At 45.8% G+C, this 17,306-nt stretch overlaps 1 protein-coding gene across 1 annotated transcript; it reads right to left on the reverse strand.

Annotated features, from left to right (window-relative positions):
* Positions 1 to 2,589: 2,589 nt before the first annotated feature.
* On the reverse strand, positions 2,590 to 12,192 carry NENF (neudesin neurotrophic factor). Its single transcript, XM_065401522.1, has 4 exons — positions 12,031 to 12,192; positions 4,493 to 4,553; positions 3,710 to 3,813; positions 2,590 to 2,985 (listed from the first exon to the last, which is right to left on the reverse strand). The coding sequence occupies exons 1-4, from the start codon at positions 12,190 to 12,192 to the stop codon at positions 2,809 to 2,811; spliced, it is 504 nt and encodes a 167-aa protein (XP_065257594.1). The 3' UTR covers positions 2,590 to 2,808.
* Between the last annotated feature and the right edge of the window lie 5,114 nt (positions 12,193 to 17,306).

Genomic DNA, 17,306 nt, shown 5'->3' on the forward strand with positions numbered 1-17,306 from the left:
CGTGGCAGCCGGCACCACATCCCTGCGGACCCGGGGGGGCAGAGGGCTCCGCACGCTGCCCTCACCTGCGGGTACCTCCCCCGAAGCTCCCAATGGCCGCGGTTCCCCATTCCCAGCCAATGGGAGCTGCGGGGGGGGACGGTGCCTGCAGGCAAGGGCAGCACGCGGAACCCTCTGCCCCCAGGGGCTGCAGGGACGTGGTCCGGCCGCTTCCGGGAGCGGCACGGGGCCAGGGAGCCTGCCTTAACCCCGCTATGCCATGGGACTGGCAATCCCGTGGGCCGTAGTTTGACCACCCTGAGTTAGACTGCAAGCTATTTACAGTTTGTTTGTACAGCACCCACCATCCTGATGAAGCTTAGTTTTAGAGCTGGTTGAAATTTGTGTTCGGGGTGTGATGTGTTGTGTGTAGTTTGTAGGTTTGGGGATTTTTTTTTTTTTAAATGAAAAACTGCTTTTCAACGAAAACAAAACCATTTTTATTTTGGTCAACGTTTTCTGGGGGTTTTTTGTTTGGTTTTTTAAAAAAATTCAAAAAGTGGGAGAAACCAAAAGCCAGAATATTCTATTTTCAGCAAAAGTTTTCTGTTTTCAAAACCTCGAGTTTTTTTTAAATTAGTTTCCATACTGTTCACAAACCAAAAATTTTCAGGTTTCATTTTTTTCACTGAAAAATGTTTGTGGAGTAATGGATCTAAAAAATGCTTTAAATACAAACATTTATTAATTAGAACTTTTGTGATGCAGTTAAGTGGCACAGGTAACCTCAGGTACACAGAAACTTGGTGGCGGAGTGTAAACAGCAGGAGTCCCTTGCTTTAACCTCTTACACTATACTGCTGAATGGCTATAAGGGAAAAAAGGGGCTTAAGGCACAAAGCACATTTAGAGTAAATATCAATGACGTTATGAAAGGGATCATTAAAAAAAAAGTTTTTTGTTTTATCAGACAAATTGTCCTTCTCCCACAATATGCTATACAGCGTACAGATCCCAGGAGAGGGAGAATAAATGATTTAATCATTTACTCTTTGAAAGAAAGCAGCCAGGAGGTTAACATAATGAAGCAAATTATCTTTAAGAAATTGGAAGCAGCTGCTCAGTTTCTCAATGCTAATTCAAACTGTCATGGTGGCAGGTAAATCTGCATACATGACAGTTAGCATTTGACTTCAGTTAGTGGAAGCCAGTAGTTAGCAGCACTTGGTATAGCACTAGCATTTAATGTTCTCTGGTTGCTATGTAAATTAAAAGCAGCCTGAAAGACTGCCAAGAGAAATCTGACAAAGGAGAGGACTTGTTTTCCCCCCAGCAGGACCTGGAGTTGTAAATTAGGTTAAACAGAAAAAGAACACACACACATCTTTCAAGGGAACTGGAGTGGCAATGATCAAGCTAGAAAAAGTAATAGTGCAGAGAACCTGATACAGATTAAAAATGGAAAAAGCACCGGTAGACAAGGGTGCTAGAACAATTTGTGTACGGGGGTGCTGAGAGCCCTTGAACCAAACTGTAAAGTCTGCATATGATAACTACTTCAAACCAGGGGCTGTGGCAGCACCCTTAGTTCCCGCGCCTATGTGTAGAGTCAACCAGAGTTTAATTGACAACATAAAGAAGCTGGGAATATTCGGGTCAGACTGAAATAATCACAGTAAACTTATATTTTACAATATGTGAACAAAGACTTTATGATAACCATAGATCCTAGGTTATAATTTCTCTTGGTTTGTGGGAATTAGGAGTTGAGGATACTAAGGAACCATCATGACCTAAATTTTAAATGACAAACCCATGTAAATGTATTACAAAAAAGTGCTATTTTGACAAAACTACTGCAATAAGGGTGATTTAGGCCATGTCTACACTACCACTTATGTCAGTATAACTTATGCCACTCAGGAGTGTGAATAAGCCACCGCCCTGAGCGAAATAAGTTACACCCACCTATGTGCCGATGTGGACAGCGCTATGTTGGCAGGAGAACTTCTCCTGCCAACATAGCTGCCGCCGCCGCTTGTTGGGGGTGGATTATTTAAGGCGATGGGAGACCTCTTTCCTGTCAGTGTAGAGCAGCTCCACTAGAGATCTTGCAGCGACGCTGCTGTGAGCTATTGATTGTAGCCATAGCCTATATCGAATCAAAAGGTAATTAAATATTACATTTCCCAGAAGAAAAATCTTCTTTGTTTTATAACACTGGGCTTTGCATAAATATACAGCATTTAAGTACATTTCAGGAAGTCAGCATTTATATATCCACTGTAATCAAAGAGGATGAATATTAAGCCCCACACCACTCCTCTGAGATAAGAAGCCTTATTACACCTATTTTACTGATGGAGAAACTGAGGCATGGAGAAGTGAAGTAAGGTGACTCACGTAATACAGCAAGTTTGCAGCAGAACAGGGAACAGAACCCAGAAATGGCAAACCCCCTAATCTCATGATTCAGCTATTAAAGGACACTTTCTCCCCTTTAGGGAATGAGTCTTTAGTTATCCAATTTTTCTTTTTATATTAAAAAAGAGAAATCAAGATATTGGCAGTGAGAATTTTATTGAAATAATTCCCTCCAATCCACAAATATGTGCCACTGATTAAATTTTATTTGGTTCACTACTTGAAGGAATTCACTACACTATTAATCAGCTATTATTCTCTTTGGGCGGGGGGACGGATAACAAAAATACAAAAGATACATAATTCATAGAAAATGTTCTTCTGCCTTAGAAACAGTCAATGTTTCCCAGTCATACAGTGTTCTACAATGTCCATCTGAGGATTTTCAGGATGCTAAATCCTTCATCAAAATTCATCTCTAATGCTGAAATGTGGCTGATCCTCAGGTTTAAAGTTCTGATTGGGGCTGCCATCCTCATTCAGAATTCTTTGAGAAGTGTAGCCAACAATAGGATATTTGGCTTTGTACACATCATTGAAGATATCATCCAGGGATTTTAGCTCTTCTTCCGTGAGTCCTGTCTAAAGGAAATATGGGCAAGAAAAAATGGCAGGTATTTACATATGTCTTTATTTATGTTGATCATCCTAGCCTCGACGCCAGCCTTCAGATTTAATTTGCAGGGCACAGAAACAATGGAGGGTTTAAGTAATTGGCAGTGAGTTATTTATCATAGAACCTTTCACCCCTAGGTCACTTATTCAAATTCAGCCCAGTAGTGATAAAGCCTGACATCCTCAGGTAAAGTGAGTTGTTGGCTTCAATTCATTTCCAAAAAGCACCATCACAGTTGACCCATTTAGTATTCTCAGCAGAGACACCAAGGACTGAATTGGTCAAGGAAACTGAACTACACATTTTTAGATGCTGTCCCTCTAGACAGCTGTTAAAGTATGTTGACGGGGCAGCTGCTGCCCAAGTTGTGTCTGTTCTACTGATGGCGAATTTCTCTCTCTAGGGCTCTCAGTTTGGTAGCTTTCACCAGTCCTAAGTGCACTTTTTTTATTTTAAATTTAAAGAGTAGCTAAAACCAACGTTAGAGGAAAACGTATGCAAATCTATATAATGGAAGGTGTCTCAATCAGATCAAAAGGTATTACGGCATTTCTTAGAAAATAAATATTTTCCTTATTTATAGGATTGGGCTTTGAATAAATATACAGCAGGGGAATATATTTTAGGGAAGCCAAGAAAAAGATTGAAATTTTGCAAAGAAGGAATTAAACAAACAATCCCATTTCTTACTGTGTCATGAGTGAGGTCTTCTGGGTCAAGTGACATCTTTGCAACGCCTCGTGTTGAGTCCTTCCCAACGAGGGCGTTGTATGGGGCACCTTTCCCATAAAATTCTGTTCAAGGAGAGGAAATCTAGTAATGTTCAGACTATTGACAATGAAAACAATGGGCCAGATTAAGCATCTGCTTATACCAGCATGAAAGGAGCCCATTATACTCCTAAATGAGCCAAAACCAAGGACTCGGATCTGAGCCCTTTTCCTCCTAAAATTTTGGTGACGTCTCAAGACAGACTAGCTTACCTGGACTAGTTAATGTGGCCTAAAATGACAACTGCCTGTCTTCACTAAGATTGTAATACAGCTGCTGCCCAAGTTGTGTCTGTTCTACTGATGGCGAATTTCTCTCTCTAGGGCTCTCAGTTTGGTAGCTTTCATCAGTCCTAAGTGCACTTTTTTTTATTTTAAATTTAAAGAGTAGCTAAAACCAATGTTAGAGGAAAACATGTGTAAATCTATATAATGGAAGGTGTCTCAGTCAAGTCAAAAGGTATTATGGCATTTCTTAGAAAATGATAGGCTAAGAAGAGGATCTGTTCTGTTCCAGACACAGAGGTCAGCATGAAAGGAGGTGTGAAGCTGAGTGGGAGAAGGCAGCTTCAGAGGAGGATGATTAGGAATTAAGAACAAATGAGTATGTTCTTTGTATTTAAATAGAGTTTGAAGTTTCCTAAAGGTTTAGGATGTTTAAGAAGAAAAATGGGATAATGTGAAGGGGGAAAAGCCAACTCACCTTTTCCAGAAGTGACATCAAATACTACTCCCTTCACGGCCATGTAAATAGGCTGGCCCTCCTGGAAAGAAAGAGAGAAGCCAGCAGGTGCTCAAAATAAAGCCAGCATGTGTACAGCACATTGAGGAGAGAATGAACCCCTTACTATGTGTTCTCTAGCAACTTAAATCACGATCAATGCACACAAGATTCACAGCCTGGAGTTTTCATTCATCCCCAAATCAATTACATGCTGCAAAAAAAATGAATAAAGATTTCTCTGTGGGTCTCTGGGCCGCAAGAAGCTGGTTTTCTATACCTTGCCATTATGACTGCTGTCAGCTGCCTGCCAAACAGTCATGCATCCCTGTGTCAGCTGCTGGCACTATACAGTAAAGAGGCCATATTCTGAGCCAAAGGCAGAGATGGGGGAGGGAACAGAGGCTGCATGCAGGTTAGTGTACAAAAAAAATCAGTATTCATCATGTGATAATTACATGAATAATTTCCACTAGTATTCAGTGATGTGTAGTTCACTGGTATCTAGCTGTGATGCCAAGTTCTGAGTGTCTGCATTCTGAAAACCATGTTGTACATGGAGAAGATGTAGACTTCTGTTCTCACTATTGGAGCTTGTTTTCACTATTAGGACACCAACTACTAGTGGAATAGGTATGTTAAAGCCCTGTTTATTTCTGTGCTGCATCAGTGTGTCTCTTGCTCCCATAGATGATGATTCTTGAAATTCCTGGAATAAACACTGGTACTTGAAATAGTCTATGAGAATCTTTATGGATTTAACCCCAGAAAATGATGGAAGTTCATGGAAGAAACTATTCTGTTTGGAATCTAGTAGTCAGACAATACACTTCCCCCTTCTGTGCCTTTTCTGGAGTCAGTTCATAATACTTGTTTGTTCCAAGATGATTAAGTAAATCATTCTGGAGGTGGATGTTTTCTGAGGTGAAAGGGTGTATGGCAGATGGTATTCTCCTTTGATCAAGAGGATAAAGCAAACACGCACACACAAATCTGATCTTCTGCGGACATCTGTTTTGCTTAATAAACCATTGATTCCACTTTGTCCTCCCCTCAAAATCTATTTTCTCTGTCAATGAGATGCTGGTTAGTGTTTTCTTCAGTTTCTGGAGACAACCCCAAGGAGGCCAACCAGCAAGCACTTCAGAGAAGAGATCTGTATAAATTTAGCGAAGGATTTTATCATTTTGAATTTGTTAGCTAAGATTTTTTTTCATCATAGAAAGCTAAAACTTCTGGAAATTGAATTCCTGTATTAATTCTATGATATTTTTAAAAACTGTCTACATTCTTGACTTAATGAGCTAGAAGAATACATTACGGCGGGGTGGCCAACCTGTGGCTCTGGAGCCACATGCGGCTCTTCAGAAGTTAATATGCAGCTCCTTGTATAGACACAGACTCTGGGGCTGGAGGTACAGGCGCCCCTAGCTCTGCCACAGGCCCCCCCCCGCCCCCGAGCCTGCTATGCCCTCGCTCTCACCCCCTCCCCGAGCCTTCTGCACGCCACAAAACAGCTGATTGGGAGGTGTGGGAAGGGAGGGGGAGACGCTGATCGGTGGGACTGCCGGTGGGTGGGAGGCACTGGGAGCGTGTGGGGGTGGGGGCGAGTTGATGAGGGGCTGCTGACATATTACTGTGGCTCTTTGACAATGTAGATTGGTAAATTCTGGCTTCTTCTCCGCCTCAGGTTGGCCACTCCTGCATTAAGGGAAGACTTTGAATCCATTGGCCTAAATGTCCTACCTGGCAGACAAGGATTAGAGTAGGATGGATACTTCATTTAATCCCTACACATCTCTGAAGGCTATGGAATTAGCTCAGTGAGAACAATAACTTTGTAAATGTGAAGAATTTTCTTTGAGGATTACCTCATTGGAGGGATCTCCACAGGTTTTGGAAGAATAAATAGGTAGCTGTGATTCTGTAAAATGTTGAGGCATCGGTAGTTATAGTGCTAGTGATGAGGGAGAGAGTATCAAAAGTTCTGTATTCCAATATCCTATTGAGTGGTTTGGTATTTATGGTGAAGCACATTCTACAGATCTCTAAAACTGAGGAACTGTCTGTAAACACTCAGATGGGAGAAGATATCTGGTATCTGTTCTTTTTCTGTCAGGAAGGAAACAGGAAGAATATCCTGTTCTACCATTGTGGTGTTCATCCTGGGGAAAAGGGGAGGTCTGACAAACAACTAGAGACTTTGGGCCCATTGCCTGATTATTTTGATGGTTCTCTTGAGCAGCCTGGGAGAAACTGACCTGCTTGGATAGATGTTTAAGACCCGTGTCCCTACAATACCTGAGATATCCTTGAAACTGATTGTACTATTTGTACACTATGATTTGAAAAGGCATTTCTATGCCTGAGATGCGTAACTTGGTCTCTCTCACTAGACAAACTCTCAAACAGGGCTATCTACAGAAGAGTTTCCACCAATTGCACATTTTTGCTCTATTGTATACAGGGGCTATGCATAAGAACTGGTTAGAGAAAGAAATTAGAGTCAGGAAACCTGGATTCTCTTCCAAACTATTCACTGTTTGACTTTCAGCAAGTCACTTACCCACATTTGTTTAGTGTTTTGAAAACTTTGGATAAAAGATACTTGCAAATTATTATCATAATAATAATGCTTTCTTTCCTCCTTCTCTAAAATACTTTAAAGTAGTGCTAGGAAGAAAAAAAATATTACTTCAGAAATGTTGGTGTTCTGTTTTAAAAAAACAAAAGGAAAAACACACACGCTTAGTTGAGAGTTAAAGTTGTCAATAGATATCTATTTTATCTCATTTTTAGTTTAAAATAAAGTCATAGATTCATAGATTCTAGGACTGGAAGGGACCTCGAGAGGTCATCGAGTCCAGTCCCCTGCCCGCATGGCAGGACCAAATACTGTCTAGACCATCCCTGATAGACATTTATCTAATCTACTCTTAAATATCTCCAGAGATGGAGATTCCACAACCTCCCTAGGCAATTTATTCCAGTGTTTAACCACCCTGACAGTTAGGAACTTTTTCCTAATGTCCAACCTAGACCTCCCTTGCTGCAGTTTAAGCCCATTGCTTCTTGTTCTATCCTCAGAGGCTAAGGTGAACAAGTTTTCTCCCTCCTCCTTATGACACCCTTTTAGATACCTGAAAACTGCTATCATGTCCCCTCTCAGTCTTCTCTTTTCCAAACTAAACAAACCCAATTCTTTCAGCCTTCCTTCATAGGTCATGTTCTCAAGACCTTTAATCATTCTTGTTGCTCTTCTCTGGACCCTTTCCAATTTCTCCACATCTTTCTTGAAATGCGGTGCCCAGAACTGGACACAATACTCCAGCTGAGGCCTAACCAGAGCAGAGTAGAGCGGAAGAATGACTTCTCGTGTCTTGCTCACAACACACCTGTTAATACATCCCAGAATCACGTTTGCTTTTTTTGCAACAGCATCACACTGTTGACTCATATTTAGCTTGTGGTCCACTATAACCCCTAGATCCCTTTCTGCCATACTCCTTCCTAGACAGTCTCTTCCCATTCTGTATGTGTGAAACTGATTTTTTCTTCCTAAGTGGAGCACTTTGCATTTGTCTTTGTTAAACTTCATCCTGTTTAACTCAGACCATTTCTCCAATTTGTCCAGATCATTTTGAATTATGACCCTGTCCTCCAAAGCAGTTGCAATCCCTCCCAGTTTGGTATCATCCGCAAACTTAATAAGCGTACTTTCTATGCCGATATCTAAGTCGTTAATGAAGATATTGAACAGAGCCGGTCCCAAAACAGACCCCTGCGGAACCCCACTCGTTATGCCTTTCCAGCAGGATTGGGAACCATTAATAACAACTCTCTGAGTATGGTTATCCAGCCAGTTATGCACCCACCTTATAGTAGCCCCATCTAAATTGTATTTGCCTAGTTTGTCGATAAGAATATCATGCGAGACCGTATCAAATGCCTTACTAAAGTCTAGGTATACCACATCCACAGCTTCTCCCTTATCTACAAGACTCGTTATCCTATCAAAGAAAGCTATCAGATTGGTTTGACATGATTTGTTCTTTACAAATCCATGCTGGCTGTTCCCTATCACCTTACCACCTTCCAAGTGTTTGCAGATGATTTCCTTAATTACTTGCTCCATTATCTTCCCTGGCACAGAAGTTAAACTAACTGGTCTGTAGTTTCCTGGGTTGTTTTTATTTCCCTTTTTATAGATGGGCACTATATTTGCCCTTTTCCAGTCTTCTGGAATCTCTCCCGTCTCCCATGATTTTCCAAAGATAATAGCTAGAGGCTCAGATACCTCCTCTATTAGCTCCTTGAGTATTCTAGGATGCATTTCATCAGGCCCTGGTGACTTGCAGGCATCTAACTTTTCTAAATGATTTTTAACTTGTTCTTTTTTTATTTTATCTGCTAAACCTACCCCCTTCCCATTAGCATTCACTATGTTAGGCATTCCTTCAGACTTCTCGGTGAAGACCGAAACAAAGAAGTCATTAAGCATCTCTGCCATTTCCAAGTTTCCTGTTACTGTTTCTCCCTCTTCACTAAGCAGTGGGCCTACCCTGTCTTTGGTCTTCCTCTTGCTTCTAATGTATTGATAAAAAGTCTTCTTGTTCCCCTTTATTCCCGTAGCTAGTTTGAGCTCATTTTGTGCCTTTGCCTTTCTAATCTTGCCCCTGCATTCCTGTGTTGTTTGCCTATATTCATCCTTTGTAATCTGTCCTAGTTTCCATTTTTTGTATGACTCCTTTTTATTTTTTAGATCATGCAAGATCTCGTGGTTAAGCCAAGGTGGTCTTTTGCCACATTTTCTATCTTTCCTAACCAGCGGAATAGCTTGCTTTTGGGCCCTTAATAGTGTCCCTTTGAAAAACTGCCAACTCTCCTCAGTTGTTTTTCCCCTCAGTCTTGATTCCCATGGGACCTTACCTATCAGCTCTCTGAGCTTACCAAAATCCGCCTTCCTGAAATCCATTGTCTCTATTTTGCTGTTCTCCCTTCTACCCTTCCTTAGAATTGCAAACTCTATGATTTCATGATCACTTTCACCCAAGCTGCCTTCTACTTTCAAATTCTCAACTCTCAAGTCAGGGGGTTAAGATCCCAGTAGAAACCTTATCTTTACTCCTTAGTCTCTCCATCCTAACCTTCAGCTATGAGTCACAGATGCCCAGTATCTCAGGGAAAAATTCTGGCCTGCAAACTGTTAATATACCACTAAACAGCTGTGACCAGACTTTCTAAAGTGCCCAGCAGCTAGCAGATCCTATTGAAATCAATGGGAGTTTTGAGGAGCCAAGCTATTTTGAAAATCAGGCCAATAAAGAACCAGACTCTCCCCCACCTTCACAGTACAGGACGAGACCAAAACATGTAGTTACATCCATGGCTGACAGCTGACTGTTTCTGCTAGGCTTATTCAGTTTTTGCCTTACTGATTGTAACCATCAATTGCCATACTATCAGTTCCTTCCCATTAATATATTGATCACTAACCTTTAACTTGCCTTGTTGATTGTTCACTTACTGACCATATTACCTAATCTCACCAACCTCTGCCTCCTTTGTCATGCCTTCTTTTGTCCCCACATTCCACTCCGCTACTCTTCTCTCTCTTCCTCCCACTACAGTCTGATCCCCTCTACCGTTCTCATGCACCCAACACAACAATCTTCTTCCACCCCCAGCTCTGCCCTCTCCATCCACTATTAACCTCCTCTCCAACTCTCTTGACAATAAGGAGAGAGAAAAAAACTTTAATTTTGCTCTAAACAATATTAATTTGTTAAAATATATGTGGAAATATCAAGATGCATGCAAAAGAAAACAAAGGATTATCATTCTGTAATCCTTGTTCTCCCTTCCCCCAAACCTCCTCCAATGTCATTACTTATGCTATTTCTAAATGTAGATTGTAAGCCTGTTAGGCAGTATCCTGTAATTCTGCATCTGTATGTAAAGATCCATGTCCTCCTAAGGCCCTGTATAAATCTGATCACCCTGGACTTTATAGCTGTCACTATATAGCACACCCCAATTACTCAGAACTTCATTGCAAGAGTACAAATAGAAGTTGGATCCTCCTGCTCCAAAATCATAGGCCCTTATTATATGGGCTAAAAGGGAATCACAATAAGTTGTTAAAAATATAGGACCTATGACACATACAATACTTGAGCAGTTCTATTGTTACCTAGTAGAGAGCAATGGTACATATACACACTAGCCAGCTCATTACAAAAACATGTCATATTAGCCTCTGCATATGATCCATAAGAGCCTTCCATGCTCACCATCCCCCAGTGTGCTTGTCTTCACTGCAAAATTTTAACTCGAGTATTGTCCCATCCACACATACAGACCCTAAGGGTACGTCTACACTTACCGGAGGGTCCGGCGGCAGGCAATCGATGTTCTGGGATCGATTTATCGCGTCTGGTTTAGACGCGATAAATCGATCCCGGAAGTGCTCGCCGTCGACGCCGGTACTCCAGCTCGGCGAGAGGAGTACGCGGCATCGACGGGGGAGCCTGCCTGCCGCGTCTGGACCCGCGGTAAGTTCGGACTAAGGTACTTCGAATTCAGCTACGTTATTAACGTAGCTGAATTTGCGTACCTTAGTCCGAAGTGGGGGCTTAGTGGGGACCAGGCCTTAGTATGAGGGCTGTAGTGCTTTTAATTCTTATGGGCCAACCTGCCCAGTGACACAGACCAAATCTCAAGTTAGCACACAACTCATCAGCTGCTAACAACCATTCTGTAATGTGGATGCAGGCTAGCACCTTTTTCATCTGCTTTAGTCACTTCTCTGACCATATGAGGTGTGGTCCCCTCATCTTCACTATAAATTACACATTCTCGTAAGACAGGTCTTGGATCTTGTATACCTATAAACTGGAAGGGTGTGTGTTGAGTGGGGGGAACAGAGTGCAGGCGATATCTCCATATAACAAAAGATCATACCACTGATTCATATATGCAATGGGGAAGACTTGTGTTTCTTTCATATGGCAATAAGCGGTGTTCTTCCACTGGTAAGGAACAGAGTTAAGGTTGAGTTGGAGCCTTAACTGAAAATGTCCAGACTGTCAGATGTTTACCATTGTAACTGCAGTGTTCTAATGTCCTGGCTTGCACAAGCTGGTTTCTTTTATCACTGTCTCCTCGTTTGTTTCCCAGCAATGTTTTTAGTCTGAGAGTGGTGACTATGCTCCCCATTTGGAGAGAGCTGATTAAGCAGCTCCAGTGTGTGATGACACTTGGTCTCCTTTGACATGAAAAGTTTTTAAATATCTAGGAGAGAGATGGAAGTGTTGGCATCAAACTGCTCCAGACACAGCAGTGCTGTGTCTAGTTTCTGGTGGGGGTGTCACGCATCCGGTAGTAACAACAACACCCCATCTCCGCAGGGGGCAGTGCCCTCCGCCCATGCAGCAGCGCCCTTCCCCCCACCTAATCGTGCCCCCAGGGGCCGGCGCCCCCTCCCCAGCCGCATGGGCGACACCCTCTCCCGCCCGTACCTCCTGCCCGCTGTATCTGGCGAGCTCGGACTCGGTGAAGAGCCGCACGGGGGTGGGGGCCGGGGCCGGCTTGAAGCGCAGCTGCTGCTGCTCCGCCAGAGCGGCCAAGGCGGCCAGGCAGCCCAGGGCCAGGGAAAGCAGCCGCCCGGGCCCACCGGCCATGGTGCAGCGGAGGCGGCCCGGCTGCTCCGGGGAGGGGCCAGGGCCTGCGAGGCGGGATCCGGGGAGGCTGTGGGCGGCATCAGCCCCTTTGGGGAAACACCCTCCGCCCGCTCCACCCTTGCCCCAGCTCCGCCCGATCACCCCGCCCCCCACCAGCTCTGCAGCTCCCCCGCCTCGTCCCATCCCATCAGATGCACCACAACCCCCCCAGCTCCCTCCAACCCAGCCGCCCCCTCCCGTCCCCCGCACCACCGCCACACCCCCCCCGACTCCCTCCAAAGCAGCCGCCCCCTCGCATCCCCCACACCGTGACCCCCCCGGCTCCCTCCAAACCAGCCACCCCCTCCCGTCCCCCACACCGTGACCCCCCCAGCTCCCTCCAAACCAGCCGCCCCCTCCCGTCCCCCGCACCACCGCCACCCCCCCAGCTCCCTCCAAACCAGCCACCCCCTCCTGTCCCCCACACCGTGACCCCCCCGGCTCCCTCCAAACCAGCCGCCCCCTCCCGTCCCCCGCACCGCAACCCCACCCCCAGCTCCCTCCAAACCAGCCACCCCCTCCCGTCCCCCACACCGTGACCCCCCCAGCTCCCTCCAAACCAGCCGTCCCATCGCGTCCCCCGCACCGCAACCCCACCCCCAGCTCCCTCCAAAGCAGCCGCCCCCTCGCATCCCCCGCGCCGCGACCCCCCCCCGGCTCCCTCCAAAGCAGCCGCCCCCTCGCATCCCCCGCGCCGCGACCCCCCCGGCTCCCTCCAAACCAGCCGCCCCCTCCCGTCCCCCGCACCGCAACCCCACCCCCAGCTCCCTCCAAACCAGCCGCCCCCTCCTGTCCCCCGCACCGCAACCCCACCCCCAGCTCCCTCCAAACCAGCCGCCCCATCGCGTCCCACGCGCCGCGACCCCCACGGCTCCCTCCAAAGCAGTCGCCCCCTCCCGTCCCCCACGCCGCGACCCCCACAGCTCCCTCCAAAGCAGCCGCCCCCTCCCGTCCCCCGCGCCGCAACACCTCGTCTCCCTCCAAACCAGCCACCCCATCGCGTCCCCCACACCGTGACCCCCACAGCTCGCTCCAAACCAGCCACCCCGTCGCATCCCCCGCACCGCAACCCCACCCCTAGCTCCCTCCAAACCAGCCACCCCCTCCCGTCCCCCACACCACGACCCCCACAGCTCCCTCCAAACCAGCCACCCCGTCGCGTCCCCCGCACCGCGACCCCCGTCTCCCTCCAAACCAGCCACCCCCTCCCGTCCCCCGCGCCGCGACCCCCACAGCTCCCTCCAAACCAGGCGCCCGCGCCGCGACCCCCGTCTCCCTCCAAACCAGCCACCCCGTCGCGTCCCCCACACCTCCCTCCAAACCAGCCACCCCGTCGCATCCCCTACATCCAGGGCTGGCGCTTCCACTAGGTGACCCTAGGCGGTCGCCTAGGGCGGCAGGATTTGGGAGGCGGCATTTTGCCGTCCTCGGCAGCAATTCGGCGGCGGGGGTCCTTCCGCTCCGGGTCTTCGGGGCGCTTCTGCGGAAATTCGGCGGCGGGTCCTTCACTCGCTCCGGGACCCGCCGCCGAAGCGCCCCGAAGACGCGGAGCGGAAGGACCCCCGCCGCCGAATGCTCTGTGGAGGAGCGCTGCTGCCTAGGGAGGCAAAAACCCTGGCGCCGCTCCTGCCTGCACCGCAACACACCCATTTTGGTCTGGGTGGGGCCCATTCTTTCTGTATAGGCTCCTCCTTTTCCCAAAGGTTCCCCAGTTCTTCTTATACTTAAAACCCTCCCCCTCATACCATTGTCTTATCCACACACTGATGCCCTGCAGTTCTGCCTGTCTTACTGGCCCTGCGTGGGGAATTAGAAATATTTCAAAGAAAGCTACCATGGAGATCCTGGACTTTAATCTCTTACCTAGCAGCCTAGAAATGGTGTCCAGGACCTTTCCTAGCTTTTCCTATGGCATTGGTACCCACTGGCTCCTCCCTAGCACTGCACATAAGTCTGTCATAAGTCTGGCAGGCAGTTTACCATGTGGTCATCCCTTGGTCATTAGAAACCCAACTAACTATATTTTTACTAATCGAGTGGTATTTTAGGTGGCCATAACTTCTGCCCACCGGTTGGGGAACTGGAGACATTAATGGTAGATTACTTTACAGTTTTCTTTAAGGAAAAGTCTTATGACCACATCCTAATTTTTTACCCAAAATTTTCTACATCAATCAGGTTACAATTCTTCATGCATTAGAATCTATGAATCAATAAGGCAATTAAGGACCAAGTTTAAATCCCATACAGGAATAGACTTCTTTAATTGTGGTTATATATTAATCAAAACCTTTCATAAACCTTGTCTTTGTGAGATGGGCAAATACTGAAAATCCCTCCACAGGTGAATCATAGAATCATAGGAACATAGAACTGGAAGGGACCTTGAGAGGTCATCTAGTCCAGTCCCCTGCACTCATGACAGGACTAAGTATTATAACCTGTCATGTTGGGTTATAAAGGTACACACACTGCTATATGTCCTAATAGTTGGAGACAATTTCTTGTCAGCATCTGTGGGGTTATTTAAATCTTCGAAATTAGGTTTTTAGTGTCTGCCTGAAGGTAAGCCCTAGCTGTTACGGTGTTCAGAGAAGCCCCTATAAAGAATATTTATTGTACTGTGCTCAAAGTGGACTTAGTGTTTATTTGGAGACCTATCCTATGGAACAGGGATATGGCTGTCTGTACTGCAGAGAATGTCATTGTATGACTGGCCCTTGAGCAGCTAGTCATCAAAATAGGGGAAGTCTATTATCCCTGGCCATCATAGGCAAGCAGCTATCACGGCTATGATCTTTGGGAATACCCTTGGGACAAAGGAGAGGTCAAAGGGAAACACTCAATACTGGAAGTGACCCTGACTGCTTGTAAAACAAAGAACCTTTTGTGAGAGGGGAGAATTGTGACATGAAAATATATGCCCTGTAGGTTGAGCGCCATGAACCAATTCCTGGAATCTAACTGTGGAATAATATCTGAGAGTCACCATCCTCAATTTCTGTGATTCCACAAAGGTGTTTATCAGTCTGAGATCTAATATTGGTCTCTCCATCCTCTCTTTTTTTAGGGTACCAGAAAATACTTGGAGTAGAATCCCTTCCCTCTCTGCTGGAATGCAACTGTTTCTATGGCTCCTATGCATAGAAGAGAGATGACTTCTTGTCTCAGTAACTGTTCATGAGATAAAGAGGGTCGGTAAAGAGGGTGGGGTGAAGGATGGAAGTGAAACAGATTGAGTAACCTGATGTTATGGCCTCCAACACCCAGCTGTTAGATGTAATCTGTTCCCAAGCAGGTTGAAAATGGGAGAATCATCTCCAAAGGGAGGGAGGTGAGTGCAACTGAACGTTCATGAGGTGGGGATGTTCCAAGCCCTCAACCAAGCCATCCAAATTGACGGTTGGATGAAGAGGACAGCTGTGTGGTGGTAACAGTCACAGTAGGTAGTCTCTTCTTTTGACACCTAGGCCTGCCTTTCGGTGGTTCCGTAGGCCTAGGGTATGTAAAGAACTGAACTGGACGAGATCTCTGTGCCATTTGTGATCTGCTAAATTTTCTTTTGTTTGCAGGCATGTACATGCTAAGGGCTCTAAGTTTGGCTCTGGAATCTTTCAAAGTCTGGAGAGATTCATCTGTTGACTCATAGGAGAATTTAAGTCCATCAAAAGGGAAGTCTTCTACAGTATTCTGGACCTCCCTAGGAAAACCAGATAGCTCTAGCCAAAGTGCTCTACTCATGACAACATCAGTAGATGTGCAGTGGGCTACTGTGTCACCTGCATCTAGGGAGGCTATCAAAATTGGCTTTTTCTAAGAACTGACCTTCAGCTATGATGGTCTTGAACTGCTCACAGTGTTCTACAGGTAAGTGTTCACTAAAACTGTTGAATTTGTCATAATTGGAGTAGTTGTACGTCACCATTAGACCTTGGTAATTTGCAATCCAAAATGGCGGAGTGGCTGAAAAGTAGCTCTTACAACCAAATAGGTCAAGGCACTTCTAGTCTTTATCACAGGGTGCAGACTTTGAAAGATGTTGCCTGCCATGCTCGTTGATAGCCTCCACAGCTAAAGAATTTGGTGGAGAGTGGGAGAACAAAAATTCCACGTATTTTGCTGGGATGTAATACCGTGAGCCCGCTTGCAAGTGGGTGGTGTGGTGGCAAGGGTTTGCCATATGGTTTTGGCAGGATCCAGTAGAGCTTCATTCACTCGTAGAGTTACTCAACCAGAGGATGTTGTATGTAAAATGCCAAAAGTTTGTTGTGACTCTTAGGCCTTCTTTAAGGGAATCTCTAGCAAGTCAGTATGCTTCATCAGTTCCTGACACCGTGTAAAATCATTAGCCAAAGAAGGTAGAGGAGGCTTTATAGCCTCATATGGTGACAATGATATTTGTTTGAGGTGTCACCTCCTTGTCCACTCTGACCTCTTGCTCCTCAAAAGTTTCCTCTCGAGGTTGAGGTTGTTGAAGAGAAAGTGATGGAACAGGCAGGTGTCTTCTTCTGTATTCCCCACGAGTGACACTAGGAGTCCTTGAGAACTGACAGTAATAGAGAGTCCATGGGTCTTAGGGCATTGAGGGGGTCCATAAGGTAGAGGATGGAGCATCCACTGCTGGTCATATCATGAGCCCTGCCTCACTGGTAGTTTCTCCCTTGGAATTTCCCTTTGAGGGTAGGTAACAGGGAAGAAGTCTCTTCTATGGAAGGTAGGAGATCCCTGGACAGAGATCCGGGAGTCAGAGGACTCCTCCTCAGAATAGTCTAAAGGTGGGGTGAACACTGAAGGTGAAGATAGTTGTCCACCTGGTGTGATATGTACCGGAGAGCTGCTCACTGGGGCTGGGTCCAAGAGATACAGGGAAGTAAAGGATGCTTTGTACACCCACATATCCTTGCTTTCTGCCGGGAAATGCACGGAGCAATGTGATGTTGTAGTGTACATCTGAATTTATCTATTTGCTATTATTATGAGAATTTGGTTTAAACCTCCTGCCTACTCTTTGTTTCCCAAGTACTAACACCCCAATGAATTGTACAACCAAGTACTTTATTAAAAACAAATACAGG

The sequence above is a fragment of the Emys orbicularis genome, chromosome 3 (assembly GCF_028017835.1).
Source record: "Emys orbicularis isolate rEmyOrb1 chromosome 3, rEmyOrb1.hap1, whole genome shotgun sequence".
Classification (NCBI taxonomy): domain Eukaryota; kingdom Metazoa; phylum Chordata; order Testudines; family Emydidae; genus Emys; species Emys orbicularis.

What these genes read in the sequence shown, in the direction of transcription:
- NENF (XM_065401522.1), bottom strand. Translation starts at nt 12,192, where the DNA reads ATGGCCGGTGGGCCCGGGCGGCTGCTTTCCCTGGCCCTGGGCTGCCTG. An exon ending in TGATGTCACTTCTGGAAAAG is followed by an intron (nt 3,814 to 4,492) that starts GTGAGTTGGCTT and finishes CTCCTTGAACAG; the next exon opens with AATTTTATGGGAAAGGTGCC. An exon ending in AAGACCTCACTCATGACACA is followed by an intron (nt 2,986 to 3,709) that starts GTAAGAAATGGG and finishes TATTTCCTTTAG; the next exon opens with ACAGGACTCACGGAAGAAGA.